This window comes from Peromyscus californicus, unplaced genomic scaffold (assembly GCF_007827085.1).
Source record: "Peromyscus californicus insignis strain IS unplaced genomic scaffold, ASM782708v3 Scaffold_17__1_contigs__length_78620276, whole genome shotgun sequence".
Lineage (NCBI taxonomy): Eukaryota > Metazoa > Chordata > Mammalia > Rodentia > Cricetidae > Peromyscus > Peromyscus californicus.
Genome location: NW_026294469.1, coordinates 49,174,267 through 49,193,200, shown reverse-complemented (window position 1 = coordinate 49,193,200; position 18,934 = coordinate 49,174,267). Strand labels below are relative to the sequence as shown.

The 18,934-nt window shown below is 52.4% G+C and overlaps 1 protein-coding gene across 1 annotated transcript in view; it reads left to right on the top strand.

Annotated features, from left to right (window-relative positions):
• Ndst1 (N-deacetylase and N-sulfotransferase 1) overlaps positions 1-18,727 on the top strand; it is a 64,565-nt gene extending 45,838 nt beyond the window's left edge. The window contains 10 exon segments of the mRNA XM_052742246.1: positions 337-522; positions 2,563-2,691; positions 3,365-3,547; positions 4,791-4,887; positions 6,158-6,281; positions 8,218-8,392; positions 11,274-11,444; positions 11,917-12,026; positions 13,108-13,210; positions 13,864-18,727. Of these exon segments, the coding sequence (XP_052598206.1) occupies positions 337-522; positions 2,563-2,691; positions 3,365-3,547; positions 4,791-4,887; positions 6,158-6,281; positions 8,218-8,392; positions 11,274-11,444; positions 11,917-12,026; positions 13,108-13,210; positions 13,864-13,983 (1,398 nt within the window). The 3' untranslated portion in view covers positions 13,984-18,727.
• The last annotated feature ends 207 nt before the right edge of the window (positions 18,728-18,934 follow it).

The window sequence follows — 18,934 nt, the reverse complement described above, 5'->3', positions numbered from 1 at the left end:
GTACTTAAGAGAGAGATACACAAAAGCCCAGTGTGGACACACTAGCCAAGCAGGAGAGAGCAGGGATGTGAGTCCTCTGAGCTTGGTGCCAGGCATGTGGACTGAAGGAGAGTTGGGAGACTAGTTCTACTCGTTTCTACTAGTCACTTGCTTTGAGATTCTGAGTCCCTCCTCCCTTTCTGTTCCAGGCCTCAGTTTCCCCATCTGCACCTATGGGCTTAGACCACATGCCCTACCATTCTAGCCTTTGTTTTTTGTCTTGTGTTCTAAAAAAGAGAAACAGGGTCCAAAGGGAAAGACCCCGTTCTCATCCTGCCTGGGTCATCCTCTCTCCAGGAGCACGGCATTCCCACAGACATGGGGTACGCAGTGGCGCCCCACCACTCCGGTGTGTACCCTGTGCATGTGCAGCTGTACGAGGCCTGGAAGCAGGTGTGGAACATCCGTGTGACCAGCACAGAGGAGTACCCCCATCTGAAGCCTGCCCGCTACCGCCGTGGCTTCATCCACAATGGCATCATGGCAAGTGGCTGCGAGGGGCATGGTGGGCGTTGTCATGGGGCTGCACACGCTGCTAGGAGGCGTGACTGCAGGCGGCCGACTGAGGGGTTGGCCACTTTCTGCTGCTGTTCTGCCTCTGAGACTCCATCATAGGGAGGGCAGATTGGCCGTCCTTCTTAGCTTTGGTGACAGGATCAGGAAAGCTTTCTTTCTTTTTTAAAATGTATTTTCACTGTGTGTGTATGTGTGTGTGTGTGTGTGTGTGTGTGCGCGCGCATTTGTGAGTGAGTGCGCCCTCCTCCCCCCAAGGGTGCAGGTACCTGCAGAGGTCCAAGGTATCAGATCCTCCTGGTGCTGGAGTTACAGGTTGTTGTGAGGTATCTGATGTGGGTGCTGGGAATCAAGTGCAGGTCCTCTGGCAGAGCAGTAAATGCTCCTCACCACTGAGCCATCCTCCTTCCAGCCATGGAGAGTATTATTTAGAGAGTTAGATGAAGATACGGGACAGGGCTCTATCCCACTCGTTTGCATGTTTGAATCTCTGCTGTGGGGGCTAGGAGACACAGAAGTGAAAAACCCAGACAGGTCCCTGACCTTGTGGACCTGACATTCTGTAGGAGAGACGGACAAGGTGGTCACGAGTATGTGAAGCTTACAGTGGAAACTGGTGAGAGCACCCTGGAGAGAACCCAGCAGGAAAGGGGTGCAGTTAGCAATAATCTTCCGAGGTTGAACTTGCAGGACTTGAGGCTGGGAAAGCAGTGGGTGCGGAGGCCCGAGGGTAGGGTGTGACTGAGGACCAAGCAGGGCAGATGGCAGTGGTTGTCAGAGAGGTCACGGCCAGGTGGGAGGCTGGCCGTGACGGACTGGAGCTTTAAGCCGAGATGGAAAGGCGTTGGGTGGAGCACGGTCTGGTCCGTTCAATCTGCCTGTGGTGCGGAGCAGAGTGTAGGGTCCAAAAGTGGCAGCAGGCAGACCAGCAAGGGACGGATGGCACGTCTCCACGTGAGAGTGGGGGCACCTTGGGCACAGCACAAGGTTAGCACATGGTCACATGCTGGACTTGGAAGGTCGAGCTGAACTAGATACAGTGTCTAGGAGAGAGGAGAGAGGCTGGGGGTGATGCGGCTTCATGGCTTGAGGCACTAGAAGGATGTATTGTCACCAGCTGTGATGGTACAGGCAAGGTTTGCACTTTGCTGTCTGTCCTTCCGCCCAGCCATTTGCCTACCCACACGCTTCCCTACCCGCCTCTTTAGTACCTGGGACTCTTTTTTATTATGTTTTTTTACATTTGTTTATTTTTATTTGTGTGTGTGTGTGTGTGTGTGTGTGTGTGTGTGTGTGTGTGTGTGTGTGTGTAGATCAGAGGACAACTTGTAAGAGTCACTTCTCTCCCTCCACCAGGAGGACTGACTGAGGTCGTCAGGTTGGTGACCAGTAACTTACCTGCTGAGGCTTCTTGCTGCCTCTCCCTCCCTCCCTCCCTCCCTCCCTCCCTCCCTCCCTCCCTCCCTCCCTCCCTCCCTCCCTCCCCTCCTTCCCCTCTCTCCCTCCTTTTATTTATTTATTTATTTTGAGACAGGGTCTCATAGCCCAGGCTGGCCCTGGGATTCATGTTAACTCTGGGCATGAGGTAGTCATGAGACATGCCCATTCCCCGTTCCTAGAGCCTGGTTTCCAGAAGGAAGACAGACAACACGCGGTTCCATGAGTTCATGACTACGGGTACGACGAGCTGAGGCTCTGACATTGCAGTGCTGTGTTAGAGGGTCAGGGACGCTCACTGCAAATGGCACACGTGGCTAGAAACTCCCGTGCTACTCTTGGACCTGTTTATTTTGTGTAGGGAAGAGCAGTGAAGTGCAGGACGAGGGCAGTGATTCCCCTGGGGAGCACTGTGGCTGCAGAGCCCTTGGGAAGGACTCCCGGGAGTGGGGGCTGTGGGACCTCCTAGGGGAGCGTCTTTCCGAGGAGGTCCCAGCCCTTCTCCTGAGGAAGTGGCCTTCCTTTCTGGACCACGGCTGGAGATGCCATGGCCCCTCTCCTGCTCCCTCCCAGGTCCTCCCTCGGCAGACCTGTGGCCTCTTCACACACACCATCTTCTACAACGAATACCCTGGAGGCTCCAGTGAGCTGGACAAGATCATCAATGGGGGAGAGCTCTTCCTCACCGTGCTCCTCAATCCTGTGAGTGCTCTGCATCCCAGGGCTGGTATGAGGAGGGGTGCTGACAGCCTGTCCGTAACCGAGGAGGCTTCCTGAGCTGGGGAAGAGTGGACAGGTTGGCATGGGGGCCTGGAAACTGGGAGGTCAACTGTCCACTTGTGGCACTGGCCTCCTCGACTGTGTGACCCGGACAAAAGCAGTGGTATTTTCTCTTTCTAATTGTGCACTTCTGTATAGACATGTTAGCACTTCTTGTTTATGTTCTCTTTCTAGTCTTCGTGTGTGTATACGTGCACATTCACGTGTGCACCACACACATTTCACTTGAACCTTTCTGGGTCTCTCTTTTCTTGTTTGTAAGGTGGAACCAGCTATTCTAACATTATAAAATGAGCAGCATGCATGTTATTCTCAGCCTTGTGAACTGCATACTCCTCATATTCTGTGTACACTCCCTGCCCTAATTTATAAACAATGCAAATAGCTTCTGCTCAGGCCAGCTTCCTACTCTAGGCCTGTAATGTTAGCAGTCAGTTAGACCTGGGTTTTCCTTGGCTGAACACAGCCCAAGGTCACCCAGTTTGTTGATAGTCCCAGTGTACCTTGCCCTGGGTGTCAGTGGCCAGTAACAGGTGGGGATCAGGTGACCCAGAAGCTGACCCAGCCTCACCTCCCTCTCCCTTCCCTGGAACAGATCAGCATCTTCATGACGCACTTGTCCAACTATGGAAATGACCGCCTGGGGCTGTACACCTTCAAGCACCTGGTGCGCTTTCTGCACTCTTGGACCAACCTGAGGCTGCAGACACTGCCCCCTGTGCAGCTGGCCCAGAAGTACTTCCAGATCTTCTCTGAGGAGAAGGACCCACTTTGGCAGGTGGGCAGAGTGGCATGTGCCTTGCTACAGCAATGTGCTTTCTCTTCTCAGGCATGGGCTCCAGGCTCAGCCGTTACACGTCACATTCCCTCGCCAGTGTGGGGACACTCCTGGGCATGCATAGGTGCAGTATATGTATACGCTGTATATGTCCCTACCCCTACCCATAAACTTGTGTGCATGCACACTCATACACAGCCTTGGAAAAGAGCTTTAGAAACTGTGGGTAAGGCTGGAGAGATGGCTCAGTGGTTAAGAGCACTGGCTACTCTTCCAGAGGACCCAGGTTCAATTCTCAGTATCCACATGGCAGCTCACAACTGTCTGTGACTCCAGTTCCAGAGAACCTGGCACCCTCATACAGATATATATATATACTGGCAAAACACCAATACAAATTAAAAAAAAAAAAAACACCAAACAAAAAACTTGGGGTAAGACTAGTGGAGGCAAAGTATAGAGAGTGTCTGCCCTGCCTAGTGGCTGCTCATGCCATTCCCTTCACCTGCAGCAGGCTCTGAGCTACTGGTAAAGGGGCTGAGGGAAGGTTTAGGGCAGTCTTTGGGAAAATCTATACCGGGACTACTAAAAACCGGAGGTAGAAGCTAGACTCAGGCCAGAGATCCACACACTTACTCCTGGGCCAAGTCTGGCATGTGGTCCGTCTTTGTAAAGAGAGTTTTGTTGGCACCCAGTCACGCTTCTTGTGTATCTGTCTGGGCCACGTTGGTATGACTGCAGCAGAGACCAGAGAGTACTGTAAGCCTCCAGTGTTTACTAACATTTCCCAAGAGGGTTCTCTTGCGCCACGGGGGAAGTTTGCTGAACTCTGGATTCAGGCGTAGCTTGTGCAGTTAAAGTCAACAAGTCCTTGTGAGTTCCTATTAGTGATGAGCACAGAGCTGGCCGTTTGCCAGGCTCGATGGGATTATAACACTAACCGGAAATGGTCCCTATCTGTCACAGAGTGGTGTTGGGAGGTGAGGATGCAGCAAGAGCACAGTGGTTAAGAGCCAGGTAACTGATGGGCGTGGTGGCGCGTGCCTTTAGCTCAACACCTGGGAGCAGAGTCAGGTAGATCTCTGTGAGTTCGACACCAGCCCAGTTTACATAGTGACTTTCAGGCCAGCCAGTGAGACCCTGGTTTAAAACAAACGAACTAACAAACAGACATAGCCACATATGGAGGGAGTTCACTCATGCATCTTAGGCCTCCCTCACATCCTTTCCATTGCTGTTTTAGGATCCTTGTGAGGACAAACGCCACAAAGACATCTGGTCTAAGGAGAAGACATGTGACCGCTTTCCAAAGCTTCTCATCATTGGCCCCCAGAAAACAGGCAGGTCTCTTGACCCTTGACCCAGCTTCCCCCACTGCCTGTTATCTCAGCCACAGAATTCTGGGGACCATCTTGATCAGGTCTCAGTCTTAAATATTCTATCTCCTTTTACCAGAAGTGGGAGCGACATAGGAACCAATAGGAATTGCCTGTCACTGTGGGGGTGGAAAGCAGAGGGAGAAGTGGCATTTATTTTGAACCATAGCCTCAGAGAACACCCCGACACCCTCCTGGGAGTCTCCGAGACAAGGCAGGAAGGATGTCTAGATCACTTACTTGGCAAATTTGAGCAGAGCCAGGCAAAACTGGATCAGCACAAAGAGGTCTGTGATCAATTAGTCATGTCTGTCAGGAAGATGCACGGGCGGGATTGCTAAACATTTGCCATCCACTCAGTTCTATAAGGATCGGTAGGTGTTCCTTTTTATAGCCAAGAACAGAGGGTCAGGGAAGTTAAGTGACTTTCGGCAACATAGTTGGGAAGTGATAGTTCCAGGTCTGGAGACCTGACCTGCGACCCTGAAGCCTCACAGTCACCGAATGTTACAGTCTCCCTGGGTGTGCTGTTGTACAGAGAGCACTCGAGAATGAGCAAAAGATCCCCTCAAAGAGGAGGAAGGACCACGACAGGGAGGCACCAGCAAGGAGAGCTGGTGGGCCTGGGCTTCCTGGCTCCTGGAGAGTTTCATACGGGCTGCACGTGTTACACGCCTGTAAATCCCAGCACTCAGGAAGAGTTTGAAGTAGCCTGCGCTACATGTCAGGACACTGTCAAAAAGCAGAGCAATCCAACACAGGACAGCAGTAAAAAGAAGCGAAGAGAACGAGAATTTCCCTTTCCCGTGAACGGACCTGGAGGGTCCGCGCTCCCTTATCCCTGGGCTGTTCCCAGGTTCCCATTTGGACAGAGGCCCAGAGCTAGAAAAGAGGGGCAGGAAGCGCCTAGTTCTGAGACTCTGAGGAGACAGCAGGTAACTGGGCTGGTAGTGTGGTGGCAAGAAAGCCTCTGAGGTCCAGTCCTTGTCTAATCACGAAGAAGGCTGTGATAAGATACATGGTATCTGGAAGGGTTACAGGAACCAATGGTCGTGTGTAGACCTTATGGTCTGCATTTAGTGCATCTTTAATATACTCGTGAGGGAACTAAGACTCCAGAAGGGAAGAGATTTTTCCCAGCCCCTCCCAATGACTAGGGAAGACAGGCTCAGAATGTATTCTTGTCTTGTTGTTGGGGGCTGGGCTGAGGTCTCAGCTGCTCCCACTCTCGTAGGTACCACGGCCCTCTACCTGTTCCTGGGCATGCACCCGGACCTCAGCAGCAACTACCCCAGCTCCGAGACTTTTGAGGAGATCCAGTTTTTTAATGGTCACAACTATCACAAAGGCATCGACTGGTAAGTAGCCTTCTGTCTCCAGGAGGGCAGGAAGGCCAGTGTGGAGCCGGCTGGGGTGGCCATTGTGGCCGCAGCAGGAAGCAGCTGGTGCTTGCTCAACCGCAGCTGAAATTCCTGTAAACAGGGACAAGGCGCAGTGACTGTTGAGTCATGTCGTAACAGTGTTGTGACAAACAGGACACTGGATGAGGAAGCCCTTTGCCCAGGGTCAGAGCTAGCTGGAGTGGGCATCCAGCCCCTCCCTGACTCCACAGACTCATAGAGTCCTCAAGGAGCGAGGGTTGCACCCCGTGACAATCGCCAGTGACAGCAGCATGCTCTGACTGGCTTTTCCTCGGTCCATGGCCATCTGCAGGGAGAGCTCTCTGGGGGGCGGTAGAATCATACTTCCCACCAGAATTTTCCCAAGAGGGCACCGTATAGGGGGCTAGCCTGGGCTGCTGTTACCCTCAGTTTTTCCATTTGTATCTTTCCTACCTTTATAAACCTGTGTGAGCATGTTCTACCATTATGCATTATTCATTAGTGGATTCCCCGGGTACAGAGGTTATGGGCCTCTGTGTTTGCCGATTGCTGTGTCTTCACATTGTTTTCTTTCACTTGCCGTATATCATCTGTCCATGTCTCTCCATCGTTCAGTCTATATCCTCTTACCTAACACCCCTTGTGGCCAGATGTCTTAGTGCAAGCCAGTGTGTTTGGGATTTTAGAAAGGACATGTGGATGAGCTGTCCCTGTAGCAGTACACCCCCTTCTGCCAGGGTTTCAGGGTGCCCCGCTGCACATGTGGGTAGCGGGCAGCTGTGGGGATACTTTTGCCAGGAAGGTTAAGGAGTTGGTTGCTGGACACTCCAAGCTTAGGAAACAAGTTTTCTGAGCTTCCTCAGCTCAGGTATTACAGATGGAGAAAGTCGGTCTCAAGTGAGAGAGGCTGATTTCTTGGCACCATTCCCAAGACTTTGGGTTTTTGGTTTTTTTTAAAGTAACAAACACTCTTTTATTTTATTTTTTATTCATTTATTATATATACCTTGTTCTGCCTACACACCAGAAGAGGGAGCCAGATTTCATTAGGTGGTTGAGGGCTGCCATGTGGGTGCTGGGAATTGAACTCAGGTCCTCTGGAAGAACAGCCAGTGCTCTTAACCTCTCAGCCATCTCTCCAGCCCTTTTTCGGTTTTTTGAGATAGAGTTTCTCTGTGTAGCTTTGCGCCTTTCCTGGAACTCGCTTTGTAGACCAGGCTGGCCTCGAACTCACAGAGATCCGCCTGCCTCTGCCTCCCGAGTGCTGGAATTAAAGGCGTGCACCACCACTGCCTGGCGTGACTTTGGTTTTATGTAGGTCTGAGGTGGGGTGTGAAGGTTTGATAGGTCCTAGGGGATTCTGTTTAAAGGTCATTGGGACCACTGAAGAAACTTTGAGTTAGGGTGTACTTTGTTTCCTTTCACTGTCTCTAAGGGGATCTGCTCTGTTGGGTGGGAGGTGGGGCAGGGCTCACCCACAGCAGTCTAGGGAGGGGGTCTGAGTGGCAGAAGGTGACTGGAGAACACTACCCCAGGTCCAGAGGTGTGGACATCCATCTCCTTGGACTTGTCCTTTTTGAATGGGAGTCACTCTGAGCTTGGCTTGTCCCCAGAGACAGAGGTCAGGGCCAGCAGGTTATCTGTGGAGCCACACAGTCCCCTCCCCAGGCCCCACAACCCACAGCACACTCCTAAGACTCTCCAGGTTTTTGATTCTATCATGCCCACCAGGAAGGAGGACTTTGGAGTAGGAGTCTGCCAGGTGGCAGTTCCTCCCCGAATCCCCATCGGAGGCGAGTCCTTGCTGGTTGGGGCAGTACACCTCCAGGGACCCCCAGCCTGTCACACTGCATTCCTGGGGCCTCTGGCTTATGAGATTTGGCCTTGAGCCCTGCCTTTGGGCTTCCTACAGGTACATGGAGTTCTTCCCTATTCCCTCCAACACCACCTCTGACTTCTACTTTGAGAAAAGTGCCAACTACTTTGATTCAGAAGTGGCACCAAGGCGGGCAGCTACCCTGTTGCCCAAGGCCAAGATCCTCACCATCCTCATCAATCCAGCCGACCGAGCTTACTCCTGGTACCAGGTGAGTAGGGTGTGGATCTGTATGACATTTACTCAACCAGCACTGACCAAGCACCACTGTGTTTGCCCCTGGGCTCGTCGCCTGGTGTGTGATGGCTGAGAGTAGTCTTGGCTCTGTGGCACTTCTGGCATGGTGGTGGTGACAGGCAGAATGTCATCTTCTATGTACCTGCCCACTCGAGGCTTCACATGGGTCCTGCCTTGGACTCTGATAGCCATAAGAGGCAGACTCGGAGTGGACTTAGAGAGAGCCTAGATTCCCAAAGCAGCCATCTGGGTTATCTTGCTATGGTCTCCTTCCCGTGAGAGGTAGCTGGCAGCAGGGACTCAGGCAGGAGGAGACCCTCCTGCAAGGATCTAAGAAGGCGGCTCCCACCTGACTGCAGCAAGAGCTGCAGGTAGAGACCTTCCTGTTGCTGTTGCAGCTCCCACCCGACTGCAGCATGAGCTGCAGATAGAGACCTTCCTGTTGCTGTTGCAGTTGTGCAGTGCTCCAGGGCTTCCTGGTTTTCTGGGCCTGACTTGACTTCTGCGTGTCTGTGCTCGTGGGAGTGCTTCTCACCCTGGCCTGGGCTAGGAGGGCTTTCCTCTCCTGTCTTCTGGTCCTTCTTGGGAGTATGCCATGCTGCAAGCACTGTGTCTGAGTGGTCTTGGTGCATGAGGCTACTTTTCTGGCTGCCTGCATCAAGCCATCAGACTGGGTCTGACCTTCATGCTGTGGGACAGCTAGTCCTCAGCCTTAGGTTACCTGAGAAGTACATACTGTCCCAGCCTGGGAGGACTAGCCACTTTGCGTGGCTCTTTGCCACCTTCTGAACCTCCTCACCTAATGGTGCTGTGGCTGCTTCCTGGGGCCTCGCTGAGTCTTGTGTAATGTGCAGGGTTCCTCCTTTCTCTGCTCCCTTAGGACTCTCACCTTGAGCCTGCAGTGGAAGGAGCCCTTTCTCTTGTTCTGTAGGATGCTGGTTTATACCTTGTCCTGCCGTCCCAGGGGCTCCATCTTTATGGGAAGCCCAGAGTGCAGCAGGCAGTGTCTCTCTCCTCTGGGTACACCTGCTCCAGCAAAGCATGGATGGCCAGAGGACTGCTCTCATGTGGGGACATGCAGGGGCTGAGGATGCTCTTGGGAGTTGAGTCAGTCCTGTCTGGTAGTCATCTCTTGAACTGCACAACAGTTTTCTAGAAAGCAGACAAGGGTGTGTGTGTGTCTGTGTGTGTCTCCTTTACACAGGTTTCATGTGGTGTAATGGAGTTCTCTAAAGGGACAGAACCTATAGAATGAATATGCATATACAGGGTTTATTGGATTGGCTACACAGTAGAGTCTGAGTCGTCTAATAATGACGGTTGCACACTGGAGAGGCTGAGAGCTCTTGCAGTCCCAGTCTGTCCCTGAAGGCCTGCGGGTTCCTGGAGAGCTGCTAGTCTTCAGTTCCCATTTGGAAGCCAGAAGAAGTTAATTCTGATCTAAGGGAAGGAAAGCAGCAGCAGCAGCAGCAGCAGCAGCAGCAGCAGCAGCAGCAGCAGCAGCAGCGTAGATGAACTTGGCAATGAGAGTGAAAAACAGGCAAAAGCCAAGCTTGGTTCTTCCACCTCTCTTTATCACGGCTGCCGCTGGGGGGTGCTGTCCACATTTAGGGTGGGTCTCCCCACTTCAGATAACCTGATCAAGGAGATCCCTCTTGGGTATTCCTTGCGCCTTGCCTGTTAGTTGATTACAGATTACAGTCAAGTTGACAGCTAAGGCTCACCATCACACGTGGCATTTTGAATTCAGGTCTTACAAACCCAAGGCCTTATTCTTTGTCCTGTCCATGGTCAGGGGAGTCGGTGCCATAAGGAGAAAGGCTGCTTTATTTCAGGAGGATTTAAGAAGGTACTGGGAAGAGAAGAAGGGAGCTGGGCTGTCTTCAAAAAGTCAGGAGGAGCAGAGATTGTCCTATACATTTATATACATTACTGCCCTGCCTGCCCTGGCCTGAGCGATGCATGATCCTCAGTGATGAGCAGGGTCAGTTAGCATGGGCACGTCCCTGGCCTCTGACCTCTGAGATCTGCTGGTGGCTTATGGCATTACAGGTTGGTCAACCTGACATTTCCTCCTCTGTGATTTCTGTCAGTCCATCCAGTGTCTATCAAGGACAGTGTTGCTTTTGGTAGAAGAGATGCTCATGTCCTTTCTAGTAGGTAACACTCTTTCAGCAAGGACAGGGCTTTGAATGCAGGGCTTAGAGCAGGTATTTCCATCTAGCTGGCATTTTTATTTTATTTATCAACAGTCATTATCTCTATGTAGTAGCCGATTCAGGTTTTCCATTTTATAAAGGTGATATAATCGGTTTTCTTGTTGTTTGAGTTTTAGGAAATTGTTGTAAAAAGGGAAAAATGAGGGCTGGGGTCGAGCTCAGTTGTAGAATGCTTGGCTAGCATGCACAAGGCTCTGGGTTTGATCTCTGCACTGCACAAATCTAGATGTGGTGACACATGCCTGTAATCTTAGTGCTTAGAATGTAGAGATAGGAGAATCACAAGTTCAAGGTCACAAGGCCATCCTCCACTGTACATAGTGAATTTGAGGCCAGCCTGGATTATATGAGACTGTGTCTCAGGAAATGGCAGTCAGTGTGAAGAAAGCCACATTGATGTTGGCACTTGCTGGCTAGCAGGTCCCTGGAGTGTCAGGAGTCTCAGAGACTGTGCCAATGAAGAGCATTTGAAAAGCTGGTGTAGTGTACCCTACCTTCCAGAGATGTGGAACCTAGGGCTCTGGAGTTGATGCCTCTTTGAGGCTAAAGCGATGAGGCAGAAGCAGGACATCAGCCTAGGCCCCCCACTCGCTTCTCTTCCCCCCGTGATGTACCCATCCTCTTCCCTCGCCACAGCACCAGCGAGCCCATGATGACCCAGTGGCCCTAAAGTACACCTTCCATGAGGTGATCACAGCCGGCCCTGATGCGTCCTCAAAGCTGCGTGCCCTCCAGAACCGTTGCCTGGTCCCTGGCTGGTATGCCACTCACATTGAACGCTGGCTCAGCGCCTTCCATGCCAACCAGGTAGCTATCCGCCCTGCCTCTCGGAGAAAGGAGTGGCTGTAGTTTAAGGGGACCTGGAAGGTCATGTGAGGGACGAGGAAGGAGGGGGAGCCAGGGTGTGGTGGTGGAGAGGAAGCCTGCATGGAGGGTCAGCAGGGTTAGATCACAGGGTGTCTTTTAGAGAAGCCTTGACTGGAGCACAACAGTGTGGGCTGGAGGCTTTACAGGAGGCTGCAGTAGGTACGCTGTAGGGATGTGAGGAGCAGGGATGTCATCTTTCTGATAGCTTAAACTCTGGGAGAGCATAAGATGGGGAGCAGGCCGCGAGCAGGGATTGAGCAGGGATACCTTTGGTAGAGGAGTAGGGGGTGAACTCTGGGTGCTCAGGGCCCTGTGCTTACAGCCAGGCCATTCCTGCTGCAGTGGGCATGGACAGTTCGCCACTGGGATGAAAGCAAGTCCAGACAGCCTTGTTTTCCTTTCTTGTCTTCAGATCCTGGTCTTGGATGGCAAACTGCTGCGAACAGAACCTGCCAAAGTGATGGACACGGTGCAGAAATTCCTCGGGGTGACCAGCACTGTTGACTACCACAAAACCTTGGCGTAAGTGTTGTCTAGGTTTTTGGCCAGATTCTGGGCCAGGGAAACAAAGGCTTGAATGACTCGGACAGACGTAGGGTTGATTCAAGTCAGTCAGAAAGCATGCAGCTCTTCCCTGACGGTGACTCTGGCAGAAAGCTAAGGTTAAAGGTTTCAGTCCTATCAGACGCTTCGGCCTTAGGAAAAGGGAGTGATGGATCTCCTCTGCGCAGCCCGCCTTGGAGGGGTCTCCTCAGTGCAGTCTTGGCTCTTGTCTACATGAGGGAGCTCCCACAGTAAGCGCCAGCCTGGGTTGCGGGGACTTGGGACTGCAGAGGCTGCCTTCCAGCGCTGGGACACACACAGGTGGCGGGTTCAGTCCCAGCGTCCCGAGAGTAGGAGGAATAAACGTGTCCTCACTGGCTGTTTTCTTGGGAGTATTCCCTCCTTACTGTCAAGGATATTGGAGATGGAGCAGAGAACACAACACTCCTGAGCATAGGCTGCTTGATCACTGGTGTTTGCTTAGGACCAAGTAGGACCATCTTGTTTTGTTTTCTTCATCTCTGAGTTCTGTGACTTGATAAGTCCTCTGGGTCTTGGAGCCTCCACTTGTAATTCTAGGGTGGAGATAGAGAGGATTACTCCTGCCTCCTAAGATTGATGGATTGAACGAGAAACTGTGTGATGCTCTGGGCTTCGTTCTTGGGGTGGAGCATGTGTTTTCTGTGTGGCTGCTACCATCTTGAAATTTGGGGGTTAAAGAAATCTTGGGTTCAACACAAAACAAAACAGAAAACCCTATTCTACATCATTAGGGATTGCTCAGAAAATGTCTTGCAGGATTATGTGGGACTGGAAAGAGTCCACAGGGATTTTGGGAGGAACTGGAACTGCTCAGCCTGGACCAGGAACTTAGAACATGGAGGTGCCTTTTCTGGGAGAAAGGCAGTGTACTCAAGGCAACACTTGAGCTACAGATGGCAAGTGTCAGCTTGCATATTCCCACTGTGTGAGTGGAGGAGACTCCCTGCACGCTAGGACAAGGACATGACCTTGAGGAAGGAGGCCAGACCACTCACCCGCGGCCTTCCAACCTCTTCAGGTTTGACCCAAAGAAAGGATTTTGGTGCCAACTGCTTGAAGGCGGAAAAACCAAGTGTCTGGGCAAAAGCAAGGGACGGAAATACCCAGAGATGGACTTGGATGTAAGTGGGGCATCTATTCCCATGACAGTGGGCCAAGTGGGAGGGGTCCCTCTCAGGGGAGGCCTTCAAACCTTTCCTCTTGACGATGGCACTGGTTTTGGGACCTCTTGCACAGTAGTCGTTCTCTAGAGAGGAAAATAGAGGTTGGGCCTGGAGGTCAGCATCGCTTTAGTCAAGTAAGTGTTTATCACCTTTTCGCAAGGGGCGCACTATGGGTTCCATGGGTAAAGCAGATGCTGTGCATGGCCTCCACACACAGGAAGCAGAGTCCAAGGTAGGGGTGCTGACACAAGGGGTGTGGTTGTGGGATAGAGGGCGTAGAGTTGGGGGCCATGCCCCAGGATCCAAACCTGTGAAAGGGAGAAGTAGACCACCCTGCAGGGAGAACCCTGTACGAACGCACGTTCGGGACGGCCACAGCTGCCATGTCCTTGTTCTCCTCTTCCTTTTTGCCTTTAGTTTTGACAAATGCTCTCTTCTCTCTCATGGATTTTGACCTTGGGTACTGTGTTTTGGTGCTCCTCCTCCGGGAGCATTTTCTCTGGAGGCTTCTTTTTAGAAGATCATTGGGATAAGAAAGAGTCTGGTGTTATGGAGGGGGTCACGCTCATGCTGGCACGTCACCCCTGACCTGAGCTTTCTTGCTGTTGCAGTCCCGAGCCTTCCTAAAGGATTACTACCGGGACCACAACATCGAGCTCTCTAAGCTGCTGTATAAGATGGGCCAGACACTGCCCACCTGGCTGCGGGAGGACCTCCAGAACACCAGGTAGCCGCGGCTACCACAGCCAGACAGAACGCTTGTGTTAGCAGGGATGTCCTGCCTCACACTGAGCCAGACTGACCTGCCTAGAAGGGTGCTGGGCCCGGCCAGCCAAAAGCAACGAGCAATACTCTGCGAAGGCCCGTGGGGCCGGAAGCCCAGGCAGGTCTGCAAGCGCCTCAGAGCATCCGCCGCTGGATGTGTGGCCTATGGGACCTCTCTGATACCGGAGGTCCATTCCGTTCGCAGCTTCCCTGCCTGGGGAGACCACTTCCTGTTGGTGGAAGGTCATTCCCTGGTGGGAGGAGTCCTGGAGACTCTCTCCTGTCCCTCACTGTGTTCTGCCCACTCCTGCCCTTCCCTCTGTCACACCGCTGCCCCCTGCTCCAACAGGGCGTCCCCTCAGTATTAGCTGCCATATTTCCCTGTCCTCCAGACAGTAAGGGAGAAGAGTGCAGCTGGGCCTTTCGCCCAACTAGGGAGAAAGACTGGGCATGTCCGTGAGGGTTTTGAGCCAGGCTCTGCCAGGGTTTAGCTGGGCACTCGGATGCACTCATTGGGTTGGAGGTGAGGGTGGCCATCTTGAGAGAACTTATGACCTCTGTATTTGGGTTAATATTATCACATCTCATCTCTCCTTTGGGGGAGAGACTCTCTGGTCCCTATAGTATCCACCTAGTGCTCATGGTCTCTTGTAGGCCCTGGGCCACTGCCATGCCACTGGGCCTAGAGATATGGGCCTTAGCCCTGTCCTATTCACCTGGATGTGACTGTGGTGTTTCCTGTGGTAACGGCTGAGGCGAGTCAGGAGTCTGCCAGTGTCCATGCTCCCATGTACATACATCGTTTTACAGCCACTGCCTCGGCCCAGCAGACATGGCAGAGTTAGCAAGACTGCTGTCCACTGCTTTGCCCAGCAACCTGTGGCCGAGGGTCCCCAGAGACCCCTTAACCTCCCAAATACTAAGAAGCTAAAGTATTTTAATATTTTGTGTTTTTTTTCTTGGTGCCAGAGTTTATACCCTGGGTGCTGGGGTCGCACTGTGTTTTATATATATATATATAATGTGTATATATATATTATATTTTTTTTGGTTGGGTTTGTTTTTAATTCAGTCATACACAATGGTGGCAAGCCCTAACCTCAAAGGGTGTCATATCTTAATGCTAGAGAAGGAGTTGGGAGGGAAGGCAAGTGTTTCCGGTAAGAGTCTAGGCCTCAGGGAGATGGCTTGTCCCACAGAGGGAACAGAGACGGTAAGATGAGAAGGAAGAGCGACTCTCTCCAGGAAGTCTGGGTTTACAAGCCTAGTGGCCCTGGGGTGTTTGGGCCACAGGGAAAAGCTGGGCTAGGGTGGGAGACCCCTGGGCTGCCCTCCCCCCGTCACATGGTGCTAGGTTGGGAGCTGCCTTGGAGTGGGACGCCCACAGGGACCCACAGAATTGTCTCCAGTCCTTGCAGACACAGGGTCTCTGGCTGTTTTCTGCTTGGTTTCTGTTCCTGCCCCCCTTTTAACAATGTGAAGTGACTGAGGTTGGGTTGCCTTTCTCTGCCCCGCCCCCCAACTGCCAATTCAGTGTCCACCAGGCGTCCAGGACATTCTGGCATTCTGGGCTTGGAAGGGTCCCAAGATGGGCACAAAGTGGGTCCAGGAATGGGAGATGGCCTTGGTCAATGTCACCGAGCCATTGGAAACAGTACCGAGAGCTAAGTTCAGGCCCCTGATTCCGAGCCCTGTGCTCTTCCAATACCACACTGCCTCGGAGCCCGTCCTCAGGACCCTCCAGTGGCTCAGGTTCCTGTCTTTCCCTCAGTCACAGCTGTGGTCATTCCAGGACATGGGGACAAACCACTCTTTCCCAGCCAGGTGCCTTTGAGCCTTCCCCCCCTTCCGAGACCTGCACGCCGCTTTTCCTGCTGTGTTCTCTTGCTTCATTCATCCTGGTGGCTAGGGCTGTCTTCATTCTGAGCTGGCCTCTCCTTGAGTTCTCCACTGTTGTGGAGAGTGTTGAGTGCTCAGGGGAGCCTGCATGCGTGGTTTCGGTGCGCAAAGCCATGTCATGTCATGTTTCTCATTGGGGTCTTGGAGCCTGTGGAGTACCTGAGGACAGGGTTGGGTATGCTCAAACGTCTTGCCAGCAAGCTGTAACCAGACTCAGAGTTGGTCCGAGTGTGTGTCCTTAGCCTCACTTCCCACCTGTCATGAGGGTGGCTCTTGTATTCTGAAAGTTGCTTCCTATATGAGACCCTGTGAGAGCTGAGTTAGGGTGGTTGGAGTGGTACAGCATGCAACTCCGTTAGCCTCTGCCTCTGGCCTCCGGTGGAAGCAGGCAGGTTGGAGACCCTAGCAGACAGGAGATACTCTGGGGTCTGTTTCCTTCTAAGACCCTGGGGGCTGCCATCTGTTCTAAGCCTGTAGGTTATTGCTGCTACTCTGTCCCTTCTTGTTACTGGACCCAGACTCTGGCCTAGCTTGCAGATCCTGGGTCTTGGAAAGTAGCTGTTTGTCCTAGGATCTCTCAACTAGAATGACTGGAAGCATTTGGAAAATCAAAAGAAGGTTGAGGGAATTCGCTTCAATTGTTTAGGCCACTCCCCTGTCCGTTCTGCAGTCTCTACCAGAAGCCTTTGCCTTATGGGTGCAGATCATCTACAACTGCCTCAGTCATTCCTGGTTCTAGAGCTTTCTATGGGGCAGGCACCTCCAAGAGCATGAGGTTAAAATGGACCTTTTCACAGCCTGATGGATGAGCAGTGAATGCTTCTGAGTCTGCTGATGGCCAGCGGAGGAAAACTGCTGGCCTGTCCCACCCTGGAGCCCCAGGGATATGTCAGTGGGAAGAGCGGGTTCAGAACCGTCTCACCCAGCGTTGGCCTGTGAGTGCCAGCCGCCCTCCATCAGGACTGAAGGAGGTCAGCATTTGCCAGCTTGTCTTCGTTCTCTGTGCGTGGACGTGTTGTAAAACCTGTAAGTGGCAGGTATCATGGGACTGTTGATCCCTACTGTTGCACTGAAAGGTAAAGGCCTTCTGCCAGACCAGCCAGTGCCACAGCCGACACAGCCACTAACAGCTGCTGTCTAGTCTGTACCCAAAGGTTCCCACCCCCCACCCCCAACCTCCTGGCAATTATACCTGCTTTTAGTATTGGACCCAGTCAGGGCAAGAACATTGTATTTTATTACAAAGTTCCTTTGAATGCTAAAAAGGTTTCCCTTTGCCCATTTGATTTTTTTTTTTTTAATGTTTGGTTTTTGTTTGTTTGAGACAAGGTCTCATTATGTAGTCTCGGCTAGCCTGGAATTTTCTGTGTAGACCAGGCTAGCCCTGGAACTCATAGAGATCCACTTGACTCTCAAGAGCTGAGATTAAATGTGTGCACTTACCAGGTCCAGTCCAAAATAGTATTTTGTTTGTTTTATTGAGACAGAGTCTCACCATGTAACTCTGGCTGTTCTGGAAATTGCTGTATGAACCAGCCTGGCTTTGAACTCAGAGATCCACCTGGCTCTGCCTCCCAAGTGCTGGGATTGGAGGTGTGCGCCACCACTCCCAGCCCCCAAAAGGTATTATTTTTAAGGCCAGAGGGTCTGTTGTCATATAGAAGTCCCACATTCCAGATCCAGTTGTTTCCTCAAGGCTGATTGTGCTTTTTGTGCTCATGTGGCATTTCCCTCTGCCTAAGGTGTGGCTCCTTCCACTACCACCTGAAGCAAGGGCCAGACCAGCCTGGAGGAAGGGAGAGGGCTCCCTGAAGAGGCAGCATCCCATTGGGAGGATCTGAGGGTACTACGGGGTGGAGTGGACCGTTGAACTGCCCCAGGGAGGCCAGGCTGGCCATGGAGTTGTCAGAATGAGTGTATACAGCTTCGAGGAGCTAGGCTGCCCCGTGCCAAACACAGCATCCATGTTTCTCCACCTCTTTCCTTCTGTCTTCGTTCTGGCTTCCCTGCTTCTGTTCTGTGGTTCTGGGGTCTTCACTTTTCAGATGGTCCGTGTGCACTGGAGCAGAAATAAGACCTCAGGCTATGACGGGAAGACGGAGAAGTGCCTCCTCTAGGCTGCGGGGTGAGGAGCACGGGGTACAGCGGGTGGTCATGTGACCGTCTTCCTCCCCAGGCCTCAGCTTCCTCTTCCATAGCACGGGGAGATGGAGGCTCCAGCAGGGGTTTCCGCATGTCCATGCAAGAATCAACTGTACTCTGTGCGAAATGAGGTTAGGAGTTTGTCCCTCACCCCCAGGCCTTCCATGCAGTGCTGGGGTCAAGGTTGTCTGGCTCTGGGCTTGCCCTTTGCCAGCGCTGAGCAGGCTGGGTACTGACTGTGTGTGTCGACTCTGCTGAGGGCCAGTGTGAAGGCCAGGGGAGACTCCCCACAGTGTTTCTGCGTAAGAAGTTCACTTCTCCTCCCTCTTCTCTCCCTGGCCCGGAGGAGGCCACCAGAGGAAGGGGTTTTCTATGACTGAGCTAGCTTTTCTTATGGGCGAGAGGGCTCTTTTATAATTTGTGCATGAAATTCATGTTCTTTCCCGGGGAGAGAAGAGGGCCGACTGAGTGGGGTGGGGGGCACGTTTGGGAAGCAGGCAGAGGTTTCCTTCCCTGCGGGGGTGGGAAGGGGTTGCAGAGGGCATGCTACCCAGCCCACCTGAAGAGGGCTCTTGAACCAGCCGTTTTGGGTTGTGTTAAATGTGGGAACTTTCCTCCATTAATGTACAATCTCGAACTAACTGCTAATAAAATGGGGTTCTGTTTGTACGTATTGGTGCTGTGTTTGTGTCTCACCTTTGCCTGCTAGGGAAGGTGGAGATAGGGAGGCTTTCATCATGGCCCAGATTTGCTCAGTTTGCATCCTGGTCTGGTCAAGACAGACCATTTCCCCGGCATTCTAGAGTGAAGTCTTTTCAGTGCTGTGGAGGCCTGCCCCAGGGCAGCCCTGGGCTGTCTCAGATGACCAAGAGCCTT